Consider the following 26,817-nt stretch of genomic DNA (forward strand, 5'->3'; position numbering starts at 1 on the left):
AATACATTTCTTGGTGTTTTCCTCCCCACAGTAATGATAAAGCTCAATTTTCTCTGTGTTGAGCTTCATAGCCAGCGTGAAACTTCACTGGTCTGATTAACTTGACTGTCTTCAAAATAGGACGCAGCAGTTTATAACCAAAATGAAGGATTTACATTTGTTTGTGTGAAGAAATACTGATTTAGAATGTAACAGATTACATAAACAGCTTGTGGTCTGATATTTTCAAAGAAACATTAATTCGGTACTTAACGGGTTAAACTTGACGGCAGATGGAAATGCAAGTTGTGGGGAGATCTTGAAGTAATGTGATTCTAAATCAAAGTGGCTCAGCTTACTGTGACTAAAAAAAAAAAACCTTCAAATGATTGGCTAATTAAAATATTATAGATTAAAAAAAAAAAAAAAAGGGCTTAGTTTGGAATTTAGCCAAGTGGAAACCACTGTACTAATATATAGATAGATAGGATAGAAAGAGCAAGCAGCTTCAAAAACATTTTTTGTAGTTTTGTTACTGTCATTGTACCTTTTTATGGTGTTTGCAATCGTTTTCATTAGTTCTTATTACTGAAATGCTTTATTTTTGTGTTGGATTCACACCAGTTCAGGTGCTGCCACAGACACATGTACACTACATTGATTAGATCAGCCAAGGAACCTTAATATAAAATCAAGTTTCCTTTTGTTTTTCTAGCAATACACTGCCGACCACTAGATGGTGCTGGCGCTTACTAATATAAAATCTGATCTAGCCTACATTACATGTTTATGGCAGGTAAGTAGAACTGAAGAGCAGCTCCTGAACTCAGTCAAATCCACCCGAACAAAACACTAACACAATATTTGAACTGCAATAGAAACCACATCTGCTTTGAAGCTTCTTAATCATTATGCGTCTCCCATATACCCTTATTGTAAACACTGTACTTGTACACATTGTGTAGTAATTTAGAAAGAAAACAAAAACTCTATTGGAGGGTTTACAAAGACTCCAAATATGTCAACATGTTTAAACGTGTTTATTTGCAGATTTTAAACGATAAAAGAAACTAAAAAACTGAAAATAAAACCCATAGTAGTATTCAGGAGTCTTTTTCCTAGGCTGTTTCTAGAGTACTTCAAAACCCAGGGAAAGTTTACAAACATAAAAAAAAAAATTTACAAAAAAAAAGTATCACTGGCCTCTTGCGGTCATACATTCTAAATTAAATAGAAATCACTTGACTATGCTTTAATCTGGACAGTCCCCTCATAACTGATCTCCATTCCGTTTGTGACGTCGATAATGAACAGATCTAGATCTTTATAGCCCAGAACCAGTATACCTGGAGCTTAAGGGCATGCATGTTACCTTAACTACAGAATACCAGCTCCTTCCTGTACACAAGCAAGGCAGAATACAGCCGTGCATACTTACAATTCACCTGCAATTCATCTTCAGCTGTTGAGACGATGATTTTGAAAATCTTCACTACGTAAAATACATTGTTACAAAAAGTGTTGCAGAACCCGAATGTCTACCCTTGTATTACAGAAATTCTGCAACCATCTGCATTTGTTTTTCTGTGCTGTAGTTCAAATCTACATGTATCAAACGATCGCTCCTTTGAAATTAAGGATAGCACTTATTTTTAAATTTACATGTTTTTGGCAGAGTTTACATCCCCCCCTTTTTATTTTATTTTTTTATTTAACATTTAGTCATTCTCTGCTTGCTTTAACAGAATCATCTGTTCCTTACAGCTGCTCTTTAGAATGCACATACAAGGTAACAGAGTGGCAGGGTTGCTCAGCTGCAGCTGGCCAGGATCGAGTCTCCCAGGAACGGAGAACTACAGAAAGCAGTCTGTGTTTATCTGCACCATACTGACGCTTAAACATAAACTATGGGCTTGATTACTATGGGCATCTCCTCTAATAAACCTCTGATCCAGCAAGGTCTCTGCAGTCTTCATTCACAGGGTCCACATCCCAACACAGTCCAGTTTAGGGTTTCGCTCGTTGAAAGAATATCTGGGAAAATAAAAAAAATCAGGTCATGAAAAAGATGATCACCACAACCTACACCCGCCTCATGTCACACTTTTATTTTTACATACGTACGCCTCTTTATATCCCTGGATTCTGACAGCATAGATCATGACGTGGTAAATAATGTTGTAAACAAGTTGTAATCACTTGTGACATGAATTAAAGCATACAGCAACCCCTGTACATTATGCTAAAGAATATGCTTTATACACAGACATACAGGTAGACAGATGGAGCTATAGATATCTAGATCTATCTACAGATATCTATAGCATACTGTATGGGCCAGCATATATTGTGCATTACCAGCCCAAAACCAACAAGAGACATTTTATTATTGTGTGATAATATATTCTGACCCATATGTTATTTTATATATTCTATGTTCAATGAAATCATACAAAAGTGAATAACATTTAAAAACAAACAAGATGAAAAGGTGTTTGTGTCTCAGGTATCTGATGAAATTCTCGTTTCCCCCACCGAACACAAATACAGCTTTGTGAGGTTTATAATCAAGAGGTTTTTTTTTTTGTTTTTTTTTTTTTAATTTCTCCTTAAATTGTTCTGTTACTGGTCTGAACTATATTATAGGAATAGACCTACATATGTACATGAAAATTACGAGGATATATAATGTTTTTAGAATATCTATCTAGTTAAAAAAGGTAGACATTCCATTTACTGGGTAGTTTACTGTTATTTTCTTAGAAAAGGAAGTTCAATCTCTTACCTTTAGGTAATTCTTAAAAACTTTTGAATCCGGCTGCTGAAGTGCTTGACAAAATTCCTGCATGAATGGAAAAAAATAAAATAATTCAGCACAGCAAAGTAATAACGATCACTTTGAAAGAACAGCTGGAAGGAAGTAGAGTAAAACCCTTGAATAATGGTCACTTTAAGCTTACCTGGATGATCTCAGGAGCTACTTGCAGTGAAGGCAGGTATTCTTGCTGAAGGTACTGAATACATTCTGGTCCCTGAAAATGAAGACAGTTGTGGGGGGTGGGGGAGAAATACAATTTGAAAACTGCACAGAACATTGTACAGAAATGCGTTCTAATAAACTGTAGTTGACCCTGATGTTCATGTTATACAAATTCTACAGATGGATGGCATTAAGATTGGCTGTACTGTTTAACCCTGTTAAATCCAGCCTCAAGACAAAATGTTTCATATGCAGCACACAATGTGTTGCCAGACAGGGGCAAAATAAATGGGTTTTGTACAAGAAACTGAATCTAATTACATAAACAAAGTATCTTCTCTCATTTAAAAAATGCTAGGGCATTACATGGTTAATATATAAAGATATGGATATGAGAGAGAGAGAAATAAATAGATATATACTGTATATAGTCAGGGTGTAACGATTCATCACGTATCTCTGAATCACGATGCTTTCTTTACATGATATATTGTATCATAAGAGGTTTGTATCGTGATACAAGAACAAAAGCACGACACAGCTCATTGTCATTCACCAAGTGGTTATTGAATGAGGAATAAGTGTATTTTATAGTTGGTATGAATGCATACTCTCCCTAACTCATTTAATTTGAGTTTACCAAAACAGTCATCATACAAAACAGGCAATATGGACCACCACATGTATTGTGATACATATCTAGGGCTTGAAGTTTTCAGCTTTTTGATCACATGACATCCCTTTAAAACTTACTTTAAGCCAATTCTGTTTCCTAATTTAAAAAGCTGTTAATTACAAAACAATGTCACTTGATTTTACCTTCATATACCGACTGAGCCTGATTCTGTTTCGCTTCATTTTTATTTCAAACAGATGGGACAAATTACGTTAATTGCTCATCGCTGATCCAAATTGCATTTCATTCTTGCAGTCACCAAGTTTATCGTTGTGCTTTGGTTATTTTCACTTGTTTAACAGAGTTGTCCTGACAGCATGAAATACGCAGTATGTACACTAATAGCAAGTCCATCATTTAAAATATCCTTGATTTGTCACAAAGAAAAAAATAATCTTAAACCCAATCTTTAATTAGTAGTTTTCTCTTTCTTAGGATGCAGACAGCTTAACAACTACATATCGTATCGCAACCTGCATGTCGCAAGGTGTACCATATTGTGACATTAGTATATCACTATACCCCCAATATGTAGTATAGCATCCTATGTAAGATACAAGCAGATTTTCACCCACTCAAGATCAGAGAGGTCAGATACCCCACCTCGGGGAAATTAGATGCGTTCCACTACATTGAACCCTGTTGGCCAACACAGGGGAACTGCAATGCATTGTGGGTTGTAATGAAACTTCCACATTCATACCGGAGGAACGCCCCCAGTACATACTATAGCAGGTCTGTGATGACAGCGCATCTCTCTCACAAGACAAGTCATCCTTGGTTATTTGTAACTCACATTTACCTGAGGATTGTGGAATGAATGCAAAGCCATTTTTCTTATAAATATATAACAGTAAGTAATTTAGGGCTTTTACCCTTTTAAGATGAATAGTTTTCAAAGTCACTGCACACTCCGACAAAGCCTGTTTAAAAAACACAAAAACAGAAGAAATGTATTTCAACATTGTAAATGACTGAGTATATTATGCTTACACAATGCTGGCTGAGTTTATTATACTTGCACAATGTACCTCTGAAAAACGGACTGCAGTTTCTGATTCCAGCATGGAGACCAGTGATTCTACTAAGCAGGAGTTTTTGTATTTTCCAGTTTTACTGAATTTGAATGGAACATTGTGGCAAGAAGAGGTGTTCAATTCGACTGGCAGTCATTATTTGAAATCACTATTACATTTTATTATGCAGTTGAAGTATTAGGAGAAGAAACAACCAACCAAACAACAAAACATTTACCAGGACAGTCTGAGCATCAGCCAAATCAAAGGTGGGCTTCAGCGGTGCCAGGAAGCAAGCTGGCACCATGTGTTTGTAGATGAAATCTGCAAAACCGACCAGTCCATCCTTCCCACCTGTTAGGAAAGAAATGCATGTCTATAAGAAACCTCAGCAACAACAGCAGGATCTTGTATATCTTAGCCGTGACAGACTAACTTAGAGACGACTTTGTCCACACAGCAACAGGAAGGGTTCCCTGTGTGTAGCAAGCGCAGCAGCAATATTTACTGCATTTGGTTCTTTCCCCTCTCAATACGCTGCTTCAAAACGTATAGGGATACAGAATTTAATTGACATAACCAGCTTTCCTTGAATGAGTACTACAAGGTGGTTAAAGAGTGAAGAACCAGCCCCTCTCATGCACTGCATAAAACTGCAGCTCGGTATCATGGCAATTAACATTAATGTAAGAGCTAGTTCATTACAAATACAGCAGATAAAGCTCCACAGTTAACTTTATTTAGCAGGTACGGTATGACAGCAGATTTCTATTGCTGTGACTGTGAGGATATCCACAGTGGCAAGATGACAGGAAGCATCATTTTTTTCCCCCATTTAGAAAAAAGACCACCTACCCCAAAGCTCAACCAGTTTGGAAAGGATGATGAAGCAGGTTTTCTGAGCAATAGGATCGGGGAAGTCAACAGCTCCTTGGATGATGGTGAACAAAACCCGTTCCACGTTCTCTACTCCTGCAAAACACAGCAGAGTCACTTCAAAACCCGTTCCACGTTCTCTACCCCTGCAAAACACAGCAGTCACTTCAAAACCTGTTCCACGTTCTCTACCCCTGCAAAACACAGCAGGGTCACTTCAAAACCCGTTCCACGTTCTCTACCCCTGCAAAACACAGCAGTCACTTCAAAACCCGTTCCACGTTCTCTACCCCTGCAAAACACAGCAGAGTCACTTCAAAACCCGTCCCACGTTCTCTACCCCTGCAAAACACAGCAGAGTCACTTCAAAACCCGTTCCACGTTCTCTACCCCTACAAAACACAGCAGAGTCGCTTCAAAACCCGTCCCACGTTCTCTACCCCTGCAAAACACAGCAGAGTCGCTTCAAAACCCGTTCCACGTCCTCTACCCCTGCAAAACACAGCAGAGTCGCTTCAAAACCCGTTCCACGTTCTCTACCCCTGCAAAACACAGCAGAGTCGCTTCAAAACCCGTTCCACGTTCTCTACCCCTGCAAAACACAGCAGAGTCACTTCAAAACCCGTTCCACGTTCTCTACCCCTGCAAAACACAGCAGAGTCACTTCAAAACCCGTTCCACGTCCTCTACCCCTGCAAAACACAGCAGAGTCACTTCAAAACCCGTTCCACGTTCTCTACCCCTGCAAAACACAGCAGAGTCACTTCAAAACCCGTTCCACGTTCTCTACCCCTGCAAAACACAGCAGTCACTTCAAAACCCGTTCCACGTTCTCTACCCCTGCAAAACACAGCAGAGTCACTTCAAAACCCGTTCCACGTTCTCTACCCCTGCAAAACACAGCAGAGTCACTTCAAAACCCGTTCCACGTCCTCTACCCCTGCAAAACACAGCAGAGTCACTTCAAAACCCGTTCCACGTTCTCTACCCCTGCAAAACACAGCAGAGTCACTTCAAAACCCGTTCCACGTTCTCTACCCCTGCAAAACACAGCAGTCACTTCAAAACCCGTTCCACGTTCTCTACCCCTGCAAAACACAGCAGAGTCACTTCAAAACCCGTTCCACGTTCTCTACCCCTGCAAAACACAGCAGAGTCACTTCAAAACCCGTTCCACGTCCTCTACCCCTGCAAAACACAGCAGTCACTTCAAAACCCGTTCCACGTTCTCTACCCCTGCAAAACACAGCAGAGTCACTTCAAAACCCGTCCCACGTACTCTACCCCTGCAAAACACAGCAGAGTCACTTCAAAACCCGTTCCACGTTCTCTACCCCTGCAAAACACAGCAGAGTCACTTCAAAACCCGTTCCACGTTCTCTACCCCTGCAAAACACAGCAGAGTCACTTCAAAACCCGTCCCACGTACTCTACCCCTGCAAAACACAGCAGTCACTTCAAAACCCGTTCCACGTTCTCTACCCCTGCAAAACACAGCAGAGTCGCTTCAAAACCCGTCCCACGTTCTCTACCCCTGCAAAACACAGCAGAGTCGCTTCAAAACCCGTTCCACGTTCTCTACCCCTGCAAAACACAGCAGAGTCACTTCAAAACCCGTTCCACGTTCTCTACCCCTGCAAAACACAGCAGTCACTTCAAAACCCGTTCCACGTTCTCTACCCCTGCAAAACACAGCAGAGTCACTTCAAAACCCGTTCCACGTTCTCTACCCCTGCAAAACACAGCAGAGTCACTTCAAAACCCGTTCCACGTTCTCTACCCCTGCAAAACACAGCAGTCACTTCAAAACCCGTTCCACGTTCTCTACCCCTGCAAAACACAGCAGAGTCGCTTCAAAACCCGTTCCACGTTCTCTACCCCTGCAAAACACAGCAGAGTCGCTTCAAAACCCGTTCCACGTTCTCTACCCCTGCAAAACACAGCAGAGTCACTTCAAAACCCGTTCCACGTTCTCTACCCCTGCAAAACATAGTGGAGTCGCTCCTGCTGGATCACAGACACACACACAGCATTCCTGATGCACTTCGGAGAGGTTTACAAAAGCAGCAGGGGTGGAACGATATGGCACATATCACGATATGCAGGTTGCAATACGATATGTATCACTATACATGCGACGGTCCTGACGGGCTGCTTGTAGGATGCGTAATAAGATTAAAAGGATCATTTAATGAAGGACTATTTTGTTAAAGACAACAATTAAATGAGTTTGGGAGAGCATGCATCCATATGAACTAAGACACACACTTATTCTTCACCGCTCTACAAAGCAGTCAATTCAGAAAAAAAAAATGTTACCTAAACTTTTCTAAAAGGTAATCTACTTTCTTTTTTCAACGCATTTTTCAACAATAATGGACTACATGGCAATGTTGGCTTCAGGTTTGTGTGTAAAATAGATGTTAATAACATTCATCCACCACAACTGCTGTACATATAAAATTAGAGCTATTGGTGTGGCAAAAAAGTAGATCACCACGACATACCCAGAAATATATCCCCCCTCCCCCTCCACCCCCTGTAGCTGAAGCTTTTCAAAAAGAACTGACAGATATCAAGTCAGCCAGCACACACTGTAAGGTTGAAGAGTCATTGCAGTGCCCCCGAAGCTCCTGGCATCAAACACAGCAGCCTCTTTCAGTCTCACCCTGGTTGCCAATGATCTCACTCATGCCGCTGCCTGCGACCGTCTGCAGGAAGGCGAAGTAGCTCCTCCGCAGCATCTGCTTCTCCAGAGCGGCGTTCTGATCGTTCTCCTCGGCAGGCCGGGCCAGCACCTCGAAGATCGCCTGAACCAGAGGCATGAAGACCTGCTGCAGGAAGGGGGACACCTGGGCCTGCAGACACAGATACAATGCTATGCAACTGAATTTACAACATACAAAACAATGCCATGTAATACAATACAACAGAACTTACAATATACAATACAATACAACGGAACTTACAGTATACAATACAAAGCCATGCAATACAATACAATACAATAGGGATTTATGACGTGCCTTCTGTGAAACACCTCAAACCGCTGTACATATAATAATATAATTATAATAAAATGCCTTGTCAAACAAATAGGTTTTTAATCTTGAATTAAATATTGCTGTGATACCCTCTACAATACAGCACAATTCTTAAATCTTGTCAGCTAAAAATCAATGTAAATGTGTCTGTGAAGTCCAGCACAGAGTTATGTGGTTAAGTTTATAATTATAATTAGGTATGTCCCGCAGGTATGGTACATCTACTGTACAATTCTTGTTTACATAATGGAAAAAGTAAAATTACAATGAATCCAATCCTTGAATTACTGGGTACACCTGGCTTGTACGTCTACTGTATGTACTGCAATAGAGGGTGCGTTAAGTAACTGAGTGGCTCAGAGCAAGAATTTCCCCGCTGTAGCGCTCTGAGCTGCTCAGTAGGAGCTGCACTGAGCATGCCATTAAGTGGGTTCTTTCACTGAGCGGCTCACACACTTAACGCACCCATTGCCTTTCAAATAGTTCGTCATTGATACTTCTTTGTTTGGCGACAGCGTTAAATTTGACAGTACCCCTGTAACCCAGCACACTGTATATTTTCCGGTCCCAGCAGGGTTTGACTGTACCTTGAACTTGGCAGTGATCTGGTTGAGGAGCGGTATGAACTCCTGCAGGTCCTTGGCCTCGCAGTCTTTGAGCATGTGCTCAGAGGCGGAGGGGATGAAGGGCAGCACCTCCTCCTCCAGGCAGATGATCATCCTGTGCAGGAAGGTGCGCACCCCGCTCCTCAGGACCTCCTTCTGCACGGGGCAGCTGAGAGCCGGCAGGAAGGTCTGCAGGCAGTCGCGGTACACCTCCGAGCAGCCGCACTGCTTCACGGTCTGCTTGTTGCTGAACGCCTTGCTGGTTCGACTGCAAAAGATACCCCATTCATTTATTAACCCTTTCTGCTTATCTTAGCACTGTATGTTAACATATGCGGTCGGAAATCACGCTGGAACCCCACTGCACTCCTAGGTCCCCAGTCTGAGGAAGTATATAAATGTAAAAAAAAAATCAAATAAAATGGTTTCTATAGGGTGAGAGTCAATTTCACTCTCCAGGTAAAGTCTCCAAGGAAGTTGAATTGTCCCCATCCTTTCAATGGCTTCTTTCCTGCCATTAACCAACAAGCTGCTTCCCCAATTGACTGACATGCTTTCAGCCAGTTACATGACCCAGAAGACACTGCTGGAATGAAATGACCTAAAAAACGTAAGACTCCCTGAGAGCAAGGCCTGGAAACTGAGAACATTCTTTAACCTTTTGTAGTAGTAGATGTTTTAAAATGAAAATCCAAATTTGTTTCAGCTTGTGTTTCTTTCAAAACTACACCCTGGAGAACTATGTAGATAATGGTATTGCAAAACATGCGCGATTTCTGGAATTATTCTGTCAGGTCCAATCACTAGTATCAGTTCATCCAGAGAGCTCATTGGTGGCTTGAGATTCCGAGAACACAGGGTGTCAACATTTCTGGACACTGCTCTCCTCTATGGAGGGCTGTGCTACTGATCGCTGCGCACTGACCTGGCGAAGCCCACCGCGTGGTTCAGACAGTCTGCCAGCGCGGCCTGCCTCCCCTCGTCCTGCTCCATGGGCAGCTTGTCCAGTAAGATTGTGAACTTCTCCATCAGCGGGGTGAGCAGGTTCTTCATCAGGGCCTGCTTCCGCTCTGCAGTGTACTCACTGTTGACGATCAGCACCCCAGCCGCTTCAAAAATAAACAGCTGGTCGTCATTGGACAGCAAGGCCTGGAAACCGTTCTCCTGGAACAACAATAAGAAAAACTCACAGCAGCTGATACTGGAAACCGGCCTGGAACAGGAAACTCTCATAGGAGCGGACCCGGGTGGGACTGCAACCCCCTTGCGGTTTTGCAAGGCTGTAAATTCACCGTTTGATCCACGACTGCCAAACCCTTCTGTCTAAAAGAGGCAACCGGCTCTTAAAAAGCCAGAAAAATACAAACACAAAATGGAATACAATTTCAGACTCTAATCTGAAATAGGTTTGGCCGACCAGAACTAAAAAGACTGACGAAACAATAGCAAAGGCATTTAAAAAGATATGGTTTTTCCAGATTAAAGCACTGCTTTCATTTTACGGTGGTCAGTAAGTACCCACCAAAGGCAACTATTTTTTCTTCTATTCTATTCTATTCAAATCCATTAAATAGCCTTAAAACCGGATACTTCTCAACTAAATGGCAAGAGCCATCTGTAGGATGAAAATGTATTGGAAATATCATGAGAGTAAAATGCATGGGTAATCTTAAAGCAGTTTAATGGAGGTGACTTTTGGCATAAGTAGAGTAACTTCGGTTTAAAATGATTGGAGATTACAAAAATGTACGGAATGAAACATGGTGAACAATTAATCGCGGTCACCTTGTAAAAGATTGGTTAGTGGTCAATTGCACTTGAATGGAGTAACAGCTAAAGGGCTAATTGAGAATTACAGTAATCTGTTGTGTATTCAATTGCGGTGGAACCAGAGTAAGGGCGGATATGTAAAAAGTCGGGCAATTACTATATTCAAACAATTATTGTTTTGAGAGTCAGCTTTTATTAGGGATCTCCCATAAAATCCCTTGTTTAGAAAGATACAGGGTATTAATGCTTGCGAAAGTAGCCATCTGCCGTGTGGGTGTGTGCATTCGCTGCTGAGTGACAGGCAGGAGATCGAGACGGAGGCTGAAGTTGATACGCCCCGCAGACAAAGAGGATTTATTTACATATCAAGTTAACACGGTGAACAAGTACACAGTTCAGTGCATCAAGTTACTATAAAATAAATTAAACTTTTAGAAATGAACATCAGTGCGCGATGATCATGAAACAGTGCATTTTCAATCTGATAAAGTGGTTTTATTTTATATCTCCCTGTGTATGAAAGCTGCTCCCTGCTGACTGTCAGTACTTACAGGAGGAGACAGCTCCAGCAGGTCCTGGATTCTGCTCAGGATATCCTCGATGAAGGCACTCATGTGTTTGCTAGAGGAAGGAACAAAACGAAAGAAAGAATGAAAGAAAGAAAGAATGAAAGAAAGAAAGAAAGAAAGAAAGAAAGAAAGAAAGAAAGACTTAAGGGTTAGTCTGCCGTTTGCTGTTCTTTCCAGTAGCACTTAATGACTTCAAGCATTTTTTTAAATGCACTATTGCTAATTGTGGACGGCAACAACATTTGACCAAAGCAAGTCTGTCAGTAACTGAGATTGCTATGAACAGGAATTCTGAGCCATCTTTACTCCTCATAATGTGGAACAGGGCTATATTATACACTTTCCAGCTAAAATGAAATACAAAACATTCATCCAAATACTGAAATATTCAAAAAGACCATGCTCGTCTAAGCGGTAGTTTCAGAAAAGCAGCTTCATTACTGGTTAAGAATAATTTGGCAAGTAGTACATTTCTCCTGCCTCTCGCCCGGATGTGTCGGTGGTCTCAGCCACACGGCTCACTTACTGCAATGTCTTGACAAATCTGGAGAACAGATACGACGTCCGGCTTCGTACTTTGGGGCTGCTGTGTCGCAAGCCCCGGTGATCTAGAAATGCCATCTGGGGGAAAGAAAAGAATGTTTCATTTTGATAGAATTAGTGGTAAAAGTTTACATCTGAATAAACTACAGGAGTGATATTTACAGTTGTTTAGGACTGCGTGTGCCACCTGTAAATTATAAACACAAAACATCTTCACTGATTTAGTCTCTAATTATAACAAATGAAGTACACTGAACTGTACATTATAACACCATTTATATGTAATGATTTTACTGAGGGAATCATAAATTACAACTGTGTACCAACTAAGTCAAAGCACATGGTCTATATCATTGATATGGGCAGAGTTTAAAGTGCTGCGGCAGTGAACAGGTTCATTTTTACTGGACAACCATGGTAATGGAACTTAAATAGATCAAAGAATACAGCTGCGAAACAAACATTAAAACAATAACTCAAAGTGTACTCTGCATTATAAAAGTCACATGACCACAATACGGTGCCCATCTTAAGTCAAAGTGAAGGGGCCCAATTGATTTGCACGCAGTTTCCACAAGGCTGAAAATTGCATTTCAGTTGTAAAGGTTTATGAGGTATTAGCAGCCACACTCATACAAGTGTCTCTTACAGGGATGTTTAATTACGGTTGGGTGTGCATTATTTCTTTTATAATCATCATTGCCCCTTGAAATCCCTCCACTGAATCCAAAATCTTATTTAAAAGGCACGCTAACCAAAGTCCTCTTAGCACTCGCAATATTATCACTGCTTAGATTTTTTACTTCAATTTGGAAAAGGCAGATATTTCAAAGATAACATAATATGAAAGGTCTCTTCTGCTTCCTGTTACCCAAGCAAACCATCTACCTGGAATTACTTACAAATACTAAACTAACAACAACATTTTTATTAGGGTAGGTATGGTAGGGTGATGTTGCATGTATAAACAATAGGCAAGGATTAAAGTTACTCACCAAAACATGTGGAATGTGCTGGGGCTCCACAATGAAAAACTTGTCGTATCGCACCACCGTTTCAAAGAATTCCAGCACCACAGACGTGTGCCGATACTCGCTGACACCCGAGGTTACCAGCTGGAGCAGCAGGGGGGGAGAAATCAGTAGGGGAAAGGGTTAGTGTGTCCGCTACAGTATTTAGCATTGTATACAGAGCACTCCTACAAGAGTGGGTTCAATCAAAATGTGCAAATAAGTTACATTATTTTCAGAGGGTTTAACCCTTAGCGGTCCTATGTCGGACCTGGTCCGACATTGCAATTATTCCTATCTGGTCCAATGTCGGACCCTGTCCGACATCATCAAAAAGACACAAAAAACGGGTTTCTAGTCGTTTTTTCTCCGGAAAAAGCAGAGAACCATTCAATGGCAGAGTGGGAGCGACAGGAGCAAGAGACAAGCCGAAAAAAAAAAAAAAAAAGGGCGTATCTCATCATATAACGGCGGCCATAAGGAAACAAGCTAGCTGCTACTGCATCAGCGCTCAGAGAATATCACGGACATTTGGAGAGGTTTTTTGAGATGTTATAGTAATAAAATAATGACTTGGATCGCATTATTGAGGCGTTTGGTGATAAAACGAGTGATCAGGAGATGATTGTTGGTATGTACGACTATTATTATTATTATTATTATTTATTTCTTGGCATATGTGAAAGCTATAGCGAACGAAAGGGTGGGGCGGGTCTGGAAATGCCTACTGAGTTCTTTGTTGATATGCAGGGCCTTTTAAACCCGTTTGACTGTGGAAAAAAATTAACTGCCGTGTGAAAATAAATTGGACCCGACGCACCTGACACACGCTGAATAAATGGACCGCAAAGGGTTAATAGTTTTAGAGCACGTTAAGTCTCATTAGAGAGGTGGTTTTACAGCATGTTAAGTCTTATTAGAGGTAGTTTAACATTGACTTGATACATCTGGAACTGCTGATTATGACCTTAATATTGGCTTTACATTGACGGCAAAATCAGGACTGCAAAGTGCCTCAATTGTGAAAAGTCCTTTTTACGGAGATGGTCTTTAAATCAGGTTTTACTGTATTTATATGTTAAGTATTTGCAAGCTTTGTACATATACTGAATATCATATAGGGTGCAGGAGAGTGAAAATCAGCTTGCACCTTACAGCATACCTTACACTACAATTATTAACTATAACTTATTGTTAAACAATGAAACAATACAGCCAATTTATAATGCAACGTCATTTCCATCCGATACAATTACATTTAGGATGGCTGTACCACATCAATAGCAGGTTCTACTACAGTATATATTCAAGAAATTTCAGATGGCTGTACTGCATCAATGTCAGGGTCTACTGTATATTCTAAAGACATTTCAGAAGGCTGTATTGCATCAATATTTGGGTGTATAAAATATTCAAAAGGAATTTTAGAAGGCTGTATCACGTCAATAGGGGTATACTATATATTCTAAAGCCATCTCAGATGGCTGGTTCACGTGAATATCAGGCTGCAGTGTAAATATGTTAATACTGATGGTCCCGGTGTGTGTGCCTACCGTTCTCATCATGTCCTGCAGGGCGCTGGCCTTGGCGATGTCCCCACAGAAGTGAGCCCCGTGCGAGGCAGGGAGAGCCTCCCCCAGCATGTAGAGTAGTCGGATCGCTACCTCCACCTCCATGAACGCAGTGCACTGCCAGCTCCTGTAAAGGCATTAACAAACACTGACATTGCAAACCAGCTCCATGAACGCAGCGCACTGCCAGCTCATGCACAGGCATGAACAAACACTGACATTGCAAACCAGCTCCATGAACGCAGCGCACTGCCAGCTCATGCACAGGCATGAACAAACACTGACATTGCAAACCAGCTCCATGAACGCAGCGCACTGCCAGCTCCTGCACAGGCATGAACAAACACTGACATTGCAAACCAGCTCCATGAACGCAGCGCACTGCCAGCTCCTGCACAGGGATTAACAAACACTGACATTGCAAACCAGCTCCATGAACGCAGCGCACTGCCAGCTCCTGCACAGGAATGAACAAACACTGACATTGCAAACCAGCTCCATGAACGCAGCGCACTGCCAGCTCCTGCGCAGGCATTAAACACTGACATTGCAAACCACCTCCATGCCAGCTCCTGCACAGGAATGAACAAACACTGACATTGCAAACCAGCTCCATGAACGCAGCGCACTCCCAGCTCCTGCGCAGGCATGAACAAACACTGACATTGCAAACCAGCTCCATGAACGCAGCGCACTGCCAGCTCCTGCACAGGCATGAACAAACACTGACAATCCAAAAGATCTTGCTTTTTGTTTACCACTTAAAACTAAGTGGGCTAGTAACATACAACGTAGCTGAAAATACAACACTACGACATCTGGTAAGGTTCCATTATAAAAATCATAAACCAGCCTGTAAAGGTAAGCTGTATGGCGTATTTTAGTTATATAGGGGGAAGAAAATATATCAAGAACTTCTACTGAGAAACCACACATTGGCATAAATCCTGCATTTACTTATTTATTTTAATTTGATGTTATAATTAGGGCTTCGGTTTTTCGGTGCTTATTTTTATCTATTCAAGTTGTATGTAAATGTTTTTTGGGGGGGGGGCTTTCATTTGTGATATACTCTCACGGTTACTTTCCAAAATGCTTGAGCGTTTTCATTTTCTGTCAAAATATGTATTAGTATGAATTCGACAGTACTTGCACGCTTAAGTTGTACCTTCTTTCCTTTGCTGTCTTCCACAACGAAATCCCTATGATCACGGGCACATTCTTCTGGGGTTTTTGTGTGGAGGCATTTTTGTACATTTCGCCACAACTCTGTTTTAAATTCTCCATATCTTAACTGTAATACAGCTTTAAATCACACTAACAAGCTTCCATCCTGATTATAATTTTGTTTTAAATCTCGCAAGCGGAGTCTCCAATAGAAACGTAGAAATGTGCTGTCACTCAGTAGTTGGGGCGTGTTTAAAGTATTCAGAACAAATCAATGATAGATACAGGTCAGGAAGGCGGGACGTTGCTCAGCAGCCCTGGGAAATGTATTTATTATTTTTGTAGTAGGTTTTATTTTTTATTTTTTAAATGGGAAAAGGGTAAAGTCAACATGAATTGATTAACCATTTCCACAGTTTTTCTGCTCTTTTCCAGTGTTTATTGGCTATCCACCAATTTCATTTTTTTTGTATGGGGGGTGTTTTATCAGGTTTTAGCGGTTAAAAACAAAAATCAGAAGCCCTAGTTATAATTATAATGTGCATTAATATAATTTATTATTTTGTTCTCCTTACAATCCCTCCTTTTTGTTGTATAATGGTACATACTGTTAGTGCAGACACAAGCTGACATCAGTGTTACATTTGAAATAACCCCAAGCAGTGTAAATGAATTTCTCCCCCAGTCTGGGGAACATCGCTCTGTCAGGGTCATTTGGGAAGAGAACATTTCTGTATGTGCTGCAGCCCCCTGGAACCATCCTGCGGCCCCCAGCTTGGGAACCCCTGCAGTAGCTGACTGCACTCGCTGTATTGCCCTGGAACCCCTGCAGTAGCTGACTGTACTCACTGTATTGCCCTGGAACCCCTGCAGTAGCTGACTGTACTCACTGTATTGCCCTGGAACCCCTGCAGTAGCTGACTGTACTCACTGTATTGCCCTGGAACCCCTGCAGTAGCTGACTGTACTCACTGTATTGCCCTGGAACCCCTGCAGTAGCTGACTGTACTCGCTGTATTGCCCTGGGACCCCTGCGGTAGCTGACTGTACTCACTGTATTGCCCTGGAACCCCTGCAGTAGCTGACTGTACTCGCTGTATTGCCCTGGGACCCCTGCGGTAGCTGACTGTACTCACTGTATTGCCCTGGAACCCCTGCAGTAGCTGACTGTACTCGCTGTATTGCCCTGGGACCCCTGCGGTAGCTGACTGTACTCACTGTATTGCCCTGGAACCCCTGCAGTAGCTGACTACTCACTGTATTGCCCTGGAACCCCTGCAGTAGCTGACTGTACTCGCTGTATTGCCCTGGGACCCCTGCGGTAGCTGACTGTACTCACTGTATTGCCCTGGAACCCCTGCAGTAGCTGACTACTCACTGTATTGCCCTGGAACCCCTGCAGTAGCTGACTGTACTCGCTGTATTGCTCTGGGACCCCTGCTGTAGCTGACTGCACTCACTGTATTGCCGTCCCCTCTGCAGTAGCTGCCTGTACTCACTGTATTGCTGTGTTGAACACTCTGCGGACAGCCTCTAATAAAAGCTCTGGAGAGACCTGTGCCAGTCGATCCAGCAGTAATTTCAGCTGCTTCCTGTACTCCACAAACATCGCCTCATCTTCCCCCTGGTAGAAACAGCAAACATCATTCACTACTGTAAAGCAACGCCACTGGGGCAGGAAGAGAGCACTTAACACAGGTTAATGAAAAATCTTTTTATTGACAAATATATTTAATGTGTAGCCTTCAGTAAATATTTAACAAATGTTAGGAACTGCTGTTAAGCTATGGTCCTATTCAAATAAAATCAAAGGCCCTTGAAAAGCAATTCAGGTTTCTTGAGTCTTTAAATGCATGTGCTTTCTTTTTAAATGTTGCAATAAGAAATTCACCCCCTTAAGTTTTAAAATGTTGCTGTGAAACTTTACAATTAGACAAAGTAAATTCACCTGTACGAGGATGATGTGCTGTACTTCAAAAACATTCAGAATATTTCTGATGTCGTATATTACTTCCAGATTTTCAATGCAGTATGAATAAGGGTATATTCATTTGACTCGTAGCTCTACTGCTTCTAGCAGAGACTCAGTGAAGGAAAGCTCTGAAGCAGGGGGTTACTATGTTGAGCGACAGGATTGTTTGTTAAAGCACCATGGCAACTGACCAGGTCACACTGAATGGAGCACCAGAAATAATTCTATAAAACAATCCATTATTATTATTATTATTATTAATTTCTTAGCAGACGCCCTTATCCAGGGCAACTTACAATTGTTACAAGATATCACATTATATTTGCATTCAATTACATTATTTTTTACACATTATTTTTACATACAATTACCCATTTATACAGTTGGGTTTTTACTGGAGCAATCTAGGTAAAGTACCTTGCTCAAGGGTACAGCAGCAGTGTCCCCCATCTGGGATTGAACCCACGACCCTCCAGTCAAGAGTCCAGAGCCCTAACCACCACTCCACACTGCTGCTCTATCACTCTGATGCACTTCATTCAAATCTACAGAGCAAAGGGTCAGAATTCTAATTTTTTCCTACTAAACAAAACTTATTCACTGAACAGAAATGACAGTTTTTCAGGGCGTTTTCACGCAACAAATTTAAAATGAAATCTTCGGAAACTACAAGAAAAGCAAGTACATGTATTTGGAAAATATTTCTCTCAGGGCCATTCCCTTTGGCAGGTGTCCAGTTTCTTACCTCGCTTTCAAAATTGTATTCATCGTCGTAAGTCAGTTTTTTAATGACGGCCAACATGATTGCCTGTTAGAAAAATAGTCAATATGATATTTACCATAGCAACAGGAGAATTAGAAGCAGAACAATAACCAATGATATTTAACATATAAGCAGGAGAATTAGAAGGCACTAGCCTGTCCTGTTCTAACAGACACTTCTACACAATAATAAATCATCTGTTTAATTCATCAAGGGCATCTTTAAATCACATCTCCGGTTGAGACCCAATTTGTTTTTCTGGACAAATTTAGACCTGCCACTGTTTAAACTCATAGATAAGCTAGACCCCATCATCTTAATACAGATTTTAATTCCTTAGTTTATCAAAAGTTAAAATTTTCAGCTAGAATTTGTCAGAAATATATATTATACTGTATAAAAATCCTTTTCATGTGGTTGTACACACTTCCAGCACCAAGTAATTTTAGAGACAGACTACCCTAGCATAATTAAATAGTTACAGTGTCTAATATTGATCATAAGAAACAATGGGCCAAAATAAATATATAATATATGCTTATTTTACTGCAGTTGTTTATTCATCTATAGTACATCAGTGGTCTGCAGTTTAATGAGGTGTTGAGAGAGTCAACAAAAAATGTATTGTAAAATGAAACTGCAATTGTATTGTAACACACTAGGGGCATATTGTTAACACTACTGTAAAACAACAAATACCAGACGTCTTACCTCAACATTGCTTTTCTGTTGGTCTGTCAGCATCGGAAGCTAAATAAAGTTAAAAAATAAAAAGCATTAAAGTCATCCTCAAAAAGGGTTAGGGCTTGGTTCATTCACTCTTGATACGTTTACATGCACAGGAAGTCAATACTTTTGTAACTGCTTTAATTCTGAAAACACATGTAATCCTCAAATGGGGTTTGGAGGAATCAATGCTTCTGAACCCAGAATATCCCTTCAGTCACTGTGTGTATAGCTGTACCATGTTAATTGTCCTATCTATTTTATAACGCATAATATTTATTTTATTTTTTCAAAGTTCTGGCAGGGCAATTTCTTGAACTCCACAGAGATCAAACAAACCATTTTCAAATTTCTAAAAAATTGAATTTAAAAAGTTGTGGCCGAAGGGGGTGTATAGAGGACTTAGGAAAGGGTTTCTCAAAAAGCCAGCTTGAATCCTACTGGATTGTGCATGTTAACAGAGCTGAGTGAGGGGCGAGCAGCCCCAATAGAACCGCTTGAATCAGACTGGACTGTGCATGTTAACAGAGCTGAGTGAGGGGCGAGCAGCCCCAATAGAACCGCTTGAATCAGACTGGACTGTGCATGTTAACAGAGCTGAGTGAGGGGCGAGCAGCCCCAATAGAACCGCTTGAATCAGACGACTGTGCATGTTAACAGAGCTGAGTGAGGGGCGAGCAGCCCCATTAGAACTGCTTGAATCAGACTGGACTGTGCATGTTAACAGAGCTGAGTGAGGGGCGAGCAGCCCCAATAGAACTGCTTGAATCAGACTGGACTGTGCATGTTAACAGAGCTGACTGAGGGGCGAGCAGCCCCAATAGAACCGCTTGAATCAGACTGGACTGTGCATGTTAACAGAGCTGAGTGAGGGGCGAGCAGCCCCAATAGAACCGCTTGAATCAGACTGGACTGTGCATGTTAACAGAGCTGAGTGAGGGGCGAGCAGCCCCATTAGAACTGCTTGAATCAGACTGGACTGTGCATGTTAAGTAGCTCACTGCCCGTAAGCAGCCCCAGTAGAACCTGCCTGTTTCAGGATGTGCAGGTAGTCGTAACAGAAGCCGATGATGTTGGAGGAGATGTCATCATCCTCGTGCGCCAGCAGCTGCAGCATCAGAGGCCCCTTGGACTCGATGGCCTGCAGGGTGTCCTGCGCGCCCTTCATATCTGACACCTTCACCAGCCTGCTCCAGCTGATTATCAGAGACTGGCCCATCCCGTTCACCAGCTTGGAAAACCGGGACAGAAAATCCACGTCTTCCTCCTAGGTTTGGGGGAGAGAATCAGAAGCACACCGAGTCACCGAGCTGGACTTCAACCACGAACAGTGTTTCATTAAAAAAAAATTTTTAAAACACACACACCACTTTGAAACTGGCACAAGCACAAATGTGGCTTGTTACAAGTTTGACTATTCTTTCGAAATTTAAATAAATATTCAAATGTTGTTTAATTTTGAATTAGCTGCCTGGAAAACAAATAGTACCCAGCACCCCATGACACTACCTTATAAACACTGTTTCAGTAACTTTATACGGCTGATCTTTTTGTTACTAGGCCCTTTTTTGCAGATCTCAAAACTAGGGTTGGAACAGTAATCGATTATCCCTATATAATTGTTAATACACTTTGTTACTGAAAAAGTATCGCAGACATTCATCAAAAGCTACATATGTATCACTTTAAAGAAACACTCCACAAACTCTTTAAAACATTGGTGGACCAACCTCAATACCCTCAACAACTTGATCTGAAGAACTTCCTTAACAAGCAACATCAGTTGTACAAGCGGCTCTCTAGTAATCTATACAGCTATACCCAAAAGTTTTGTATCACCCTGTAGAATTAACTAATTTTGCGTCAGTCAAATGAAATCTGCTGAATAATGTTAACATATTGAATTACATATCGCTTTGTAATTTTCCATATACTTAATGAAAAACTGACAAATAGAAAAAAATGTGACATTTCAAAATCCATCATGAAATACTGTACTACTGTTATGGCTTCCGTTACACTTTTGCAATATCATTTGGTAGTTTCTTTTATTACATGACGTTAAATAAAATTATAATTTTTTTTTTTTTTTAATTACTGGTATGTCTCAATCCTAAAATTCTAGGTGATGCAAAACTTTTGGCCATAGCTGTAGTTGGGTACAAACAAGATCATCCTTATCGCACAGATTGTCAGGCTAGATTATATTTTCACCAGAATGTTCACTTTCTGAAAGATATATATACCTGTTGAATGCTGAAGAGGCCGGCTGCTTGCAGCACCTGACACAGCGACTCTACCAGCTTGGTTTTGTCGATGGGGTCCATCCCTTTGTTGACGATCTCAAACAGGCAGTCACAGGCCTCCTCCCGCAGCACCTCCACCGACATGTGACCCAGCAGCATGTTCACAAACCTGCAGCACAAGGACCGTCGTCAGACCTGAACCAGCAAGTACTAGTACGTACTCTACTAAACTTAAGATCAGGAAGTGTATTGTAAAATACGAGCTCACTTAAACAGAAAAAAAAAATTGTGTACAAAGTTATCGAGCTCTATAGCTATTCATAGAAATGTATTGAAATGTAGAAAAAGAAATATATTGTAGTTTGTAGAAATCTGTCCCTTGGTTATATAAAATGCTATAGAAATGTTGCATAATGTCAAATTATGTTGACAATAGCACTCTGTACTAATATGTCAACCATATAATCTATAGGATATAAATCTACAGAACAGAATAGGTGGGCCAGGGTGTCCTCGGCTCACCACGTCCCAGTGACCCCTGTAGACTAGCCGGGCGCCTGCGGGTTTGCTTGCATGCTGCCCAGAGCTGCATTGTCCTCCGACACTGTAGCTCCGAGGTGGCTGCATGGTGAGTCTGCAGTGTGAAAAGAAAAAAAGTTGGCTGACGGCACACGCTTCGGAGGACAGCGTGTGTTCGTCTTCGCCGCTCCCGAGTCAGCGCAGGGGTGGTAGCGGTGAGCCGAGCTTAAAAAAAAAAAAAAGCTTAAAAAAGAAAAAAAGAGCTGAGCTTAAAAAAAAAAAAAAAAGAAAAAAAAAATTATAATTGGTGACTACTAAATAAATAAATAAATAAATAAATAAATAAATAAATTTGGTGTAAAATGAAAACCAGACACGGTACTCATAAAATTCTCTCATCATACTTCCTGAGAGTTGTGGCTACTAATAATCTTCAGACTCTATGCTGTTTAGAAAGGAATGATACAGTGTACTTTCGGTGGATGTTTGTCCTGATACAAGTTGAAAGTCAGTTAGGTGAGTCAGACCTCAAACAGGTAGAATATTCACTGGAGCGGAAGGGTTAAAGGATTGGTTTCTAAACTACATCACCCAGAAGAACGATGATGACGCTTGTTTAATACGTTTGTTTCCTATATGGCCATTGGACAAAGAGAAATCATTTTGTTTGGTGGGTGCTGCGCAAAGTTGTATTAAAAATAATTAAGTCAATCTATAGCTTTACAAACCTACTGCCAACCACTCTATTAAAGTAGCTTTTTAAAAAAATAAATAAATTGCTAAACCGTAACATATATGTTATAACATGGAAAAGAAATAACAGCAAATATTATTCTCGTTTGGGTGCTCTGTTTGTTTTACAGCGTAAATGCTTTGCACTTGGAGTGGCTAAACTCACAATTTCCTACACTCTGTTAGTTCAGAAAGATTAGCAGAGGAGGTGGGAGAGAGTGAGGAAAGCTATCTACATGTGCATATTCTTGAGAAAAACAGGGAGATCGGCAAGGCCACAAGTCTGGGCATCGAGCCAACAGCGACTTCTCTGACGAACAATGGCTGATAGCTGGGGGAAAACTGAAACACCAAGATAACATAACAGTAGCTAACTACATCCAAAATATAGAAAGAGTAATTTTCTATTGACAAGCAATTCTCAAGGCTACTTCAGCACCTGACAGTCACATCTTTTGCACACAAGACAAAAACACTGCACACAGTACCAAGAAAGAGGCGCACCCACAAGGCATTGTCCCTTTACCATTGGTTAAGTGACAGGGGCACTCGTCCTACCTGTAGAGAGATACCCTGCATATTAAAACTGCAGTTGATTGAAGATGACTTTTTTCAAAACACTTAACCTCACATATTAAATCAACATTAAGATAAAATAGTTTATTGTTTTTTGTAATTATATTAAATATTCTTCCTAGAGCTGGCGGTCAAACTTTATTGGGCTCCTACTGTAGACAAAGGCAATTTAATAGTATTGTTGCATTAATTTCAATAAGTTTGTTACTGTGTGTGACTGAGGGATTGTGAATTAAAAGGGTATGTGTATTTCTGTGTACTCTCTATATATCTTTGCTTTGCGGTTCAGAGTTATGCATTTCTTTATTTTATTTGTTCAATACTTGTCTGACGGGCAAAGTATAATGGTAAAACTTGTTGCCGCTCACACAACACTTGCTGTCCCGGTTGTCGGGTGATATGAATTGCACACTCAGTGTATGGTATGTATCATTTTTATCATGATCAAGACCGGAGCACAGCATTGCTCACTGTAGTTCAGCAAATGGTTCTTGAATGAAGACTCAGTGTGTTTCATAGTGGGTATGAGGGTATGATAGATAGATAAGATAGATAGATAGATAGATATAGACAGACAGAGATAGATAGAGATAAGCTGAGTCACCGTAAACATCTATTAAAATCGGCCACCCGAAAAATCTCCCATCCACAGACGAAGATGCTTTGTGATACACTCTGATTCTGATTCAAGGTAAGCCACTTCTCGCAGGTACACAGAAATGTTACCAAACACAAACACCCTCGGAACAAACTAGTGAACATAAAAACGGCAACCTTTTTTTCAGCCTTCTCCAAAAACAAGTTGCCACGGAAACCTGACAGCAAAAAAAAAACAACATAACTGGCACTCTGTACTGTCTCACATAATGCAAACCTTATTTTAAACTTTGTTCAAGCTGTCAAAGGTGTTATTATTTAAAATAAAATTATTTATGCAGTTCACGCTCTAATAACTCACTGACATAAACTAAGTAGAGCAAGCCCCCGACAACAAGCAACACAGAACCTTAGAAAACTGGTAGGAAGAAAATTGCTCACCAGTGATTATAAAAAATACTGCATGGGGTAGTGCGTGATAAATGAGAATATTCTCATACCACACACTACCCCGTGCAGTATCATCTATATACTCCCTTTTGAATTCATATCAACTAAGCAGCCATTCAAGATACATTTACTCATATTGATGATACCTCAAGAAATTATTCATGAGTAAGGTTAAGTAGAAATGTATCTGTAACTTCAATTAAAAATATAAAGTGTAACTTATACGATACTAAAATATACGATACTAAAAATTCTAGTGCCTTCATAAGTAAGTTTAACCTCTGCTGTTTACTTCATTTGAATTTAACAGAAAAATCACAAGCTTGAATTACAGACACAAAAGAGAATATGGGGGAACATGACTGAAGTCTTACAAAATATTACAATGACTTGTCATAGTTAACCCGAACCAATACTTTAAGCGCAGTACAGAAACCAGAACCAGAGGACAGTTAAATAAGAGAGACAAGGATACACTCCTACACACAGAGTGGTGGGGGTATGGAATGGGCTGCCTAGCCCTTTGCAGTCCATTTATTAAGTGCATGTCAGGCGCATCAGGTCCAATTTATTTTCACACGTGCAGTTAATTTTAGACGCGCTGTTTAAAAGTATTTTTTTTCCCACAGTCAAACGGGTTTAAAAGGCCCTGCATATCAACAAAGCACTCACTAGGCATCTCCAGCCCCACCCCACCCTTTCGTTCGCTATAGCTTTCACATTTGCTAAGAAATAAAACAATAATAATAATAATAATAATAATAATAATAATAATAATAATAATAATAATAATAGTCGTACATACCGATCAATCATCTCCTGATCACTCGTTTTATCACCAAACGCCTCAATAATGCGATCCAAGTCATTATTTTATTACTATAACATCTGAAAAAAGCCCTGCAAATGTCCGTGATATTCTCTGAGCGCTGATGCAATTGCAGCCAGCTTGTTTCCTTATGGCCGCCGTTATCTGATGCCAGGGGCAAGTATGACTATTCATGAGATACGCCCTTGTTTTGTTTTTTTTTCGGCTTGTCTCGGCTCCTGTCGCTCCCACTCGGCCATTGAATGGTTCTCTGCTTTTTCCGGAGAAAAAACGACTAGAAACCCGTTTTTTTGATGATGTCGGACAGGGTCCGACATTGGACTGGATAGGAATAATTGCAATGTCAGACCAGGTCCGACATAGGACCGCAAAGGGCTAGTCATGCTGTTGAGGCAGAATTGCTGGGATCATTTAAAGACTCAACTTGACAAAGTTCTAAGATCAGTCAGCTGCTAGGAACCAGATGAGCTTAAATGGGCCGAATGGCCTCCTCTCGTTTGTACGTGTTCTTATGTTCTTATTATGGGGACCTTCTTACTCCTTTCAATCGTGAGAAAAGATGGATTAGAACCCGGGTCTCAAGGAGAACTGACTGAAGCTGTACCTGTCATTGGCGATGAGACTGAGGTCGATCCAGGAGACGAAGGCCCCCACTACCTCCAGGCACTGACAGGTGAGCTCCGAGTTGCTGTGCTGATAGGTGTGCAGGATCTCGTACCAGGACTCCACCAGGCTGGGAATGCACTGCTCCCTCATAGTGTCTTTGATTAAAGTGTTTCTACGCGTCTCCTGAAGGTAAAGAGAACACGTCTGAAAGTAATAATGAATGTGTGTGTCAACAGCAACCTTGGAAAACCATGAGAGAGGCAGGTTAAAATAAATAAATAAATACAAAACGTTATGTTTGATTCAAATTTTTAAAAAAATGTCAGAGCCAGAATCAAATTGTAATGTTTTTAAATGGAAAAAACTGTTGAAGAATGGGAAGACGATTCATTTCCTGAACCAGACAAAAATGGCACGGTGAAATAACGGCATCAACCCGAACGTGACCGAAACGAGCAAAACACAATAAAAAGGCCTCTAAATAAGCTGCGAATATCCTACAAAACTGTATCAATCGCTTTTTGAAAGGCCCACCACACAGCAGAAAAGTGAATGCAGCGAAAGAGAATGTAACAATGCTAGAGCTGTATTAGAAGGTTAGGGTGGGGGGGTACCTATAGCGGTTGTAGTGTGACTGACTGAAAAATGTGACTGACTGATAACCTGCTTAGAACGGTGACTGTTAAATTAAGTTTGTTTTGCCTCAGTCCACTGCAGTTCATGCTGCTGCAATGCAAGATTACTCGCAAGCAGCATCAATTACGTGCAAATAAACAACGTGTATTTTTACTTAAATTATAAAAAACATGATTACTGCTCTATATAATGTATTTTTAAACTACACGTGAATTCCATTTATATGGATTACCTGTAAAATAGGATTTTCAATCCAATATAAGCAAGTAGTTATGGTGACGTCACCAGTAAATTATGCAAATTAGTACCATTGAAGGTTCGACCCTTCCTTCAGTAATGTGTTCCGAACCTTCGAAGGT

At 40.9% G+C, this 26,817-nt stretch overlaps 1 protein-coding gene across 4 annotated transcripts in view; it reads right to left on the bottom strand.

The window, feature by feature from the left end:
• Positions 1-1,000: 1,000 nt before the first annotated feature.
• Positions 1,001-26,817, bottom strand: part of LOC117419921 (exportin-T-like) — a 34,921-nt gene continuing 9,104 nt past the window's right edge. For 2 of the 4 annotated variants that reach the window (XM_058986412.1, XM_058986414.1), the window contains 19 exons: positions 25,821-26,026; positions 21,514-21,682; positions 20,298-20,534; positions 19,253-19,291; positions 18,524-18,586; positions 17,306-17,430; positions 14,622-14,766; positions 13,054-13,173; positions 12,042-12,136; positions 11,498-11,567; positions 10,102-10,340; positions 9,159-9,444; positions 8,196-8,385; positions 5,507-5,623; positions 4,890-5,005; positions 4,511-4,558; positions 2,940-3,011; positions 2,765-2,821; positions 1,001-2,013 (listed from right to left, as the gene is read on the bottom strand). In XM_058986412.1, coding sequence (XP_058842395.1) covers positions 1,987-2,013; positions 2,765-2,821; positions 2,940-3,011; positions 4,511-4,558; positions 4,890-5,005; positions 5,507-5,623; positions 8,196-8,385; positions 9,159-9,444; positions 10,102-10,340; positions 11,498-11,567; positions 12,042-12,136; positions 13,054-13,173; positions 14,622-14,766; positions 17,306-17,430; positions 18,524-18,586; positions 19,253-19,291; positions 20,298-20,534; positions 21,514-21,682; positions 25,821-26,026 — 2,421 coding nt within the window. In that variant the 3' untranslated portion in view covers positions 1,001-1,986. Of the gene's footprint in view, positions 2,014-2,764; positions 2,822-2,939; positions 3,012-4,510; positions 4,559-4,889; positions 5,006-5,506; positions 5,624-7,417; positions 7,508-8,195; positions 8,386-9,158; positions 9,445-10,101; positions 10,341-11,497; positions 11,568-12,041; positions 12,137-13,053; positions 13,174-14,621; positions 14,767-17,305; positions 17,431-18,523; positions 18,587-19,252; positions 19,292-20,297; positions 20,535-21,513; positions 21,683-25,820; positions 26,027-26,817 lie in introns of those variants that run through there. The other 2 variants (XM_058986413.1, XM_058986415.1) reach the window with 2 other exon arrangements.

This window comes from Acipenser ruthenus, chromosome 14 (genome assembly GCF_902713425.1).
Source record: "Acipenser ruthenus chromosome 14, fAciRut3.2 maternal haplotype, whole genome shotgun sequence".
Classification (NCBI taxonomy): domain Eukaryota; kingdom Metazoa; phylum Chordata; class Actinopteri; order Acipenseriformes; family Acipenseridae; genus Acipenser; species Acipenser ruthenus.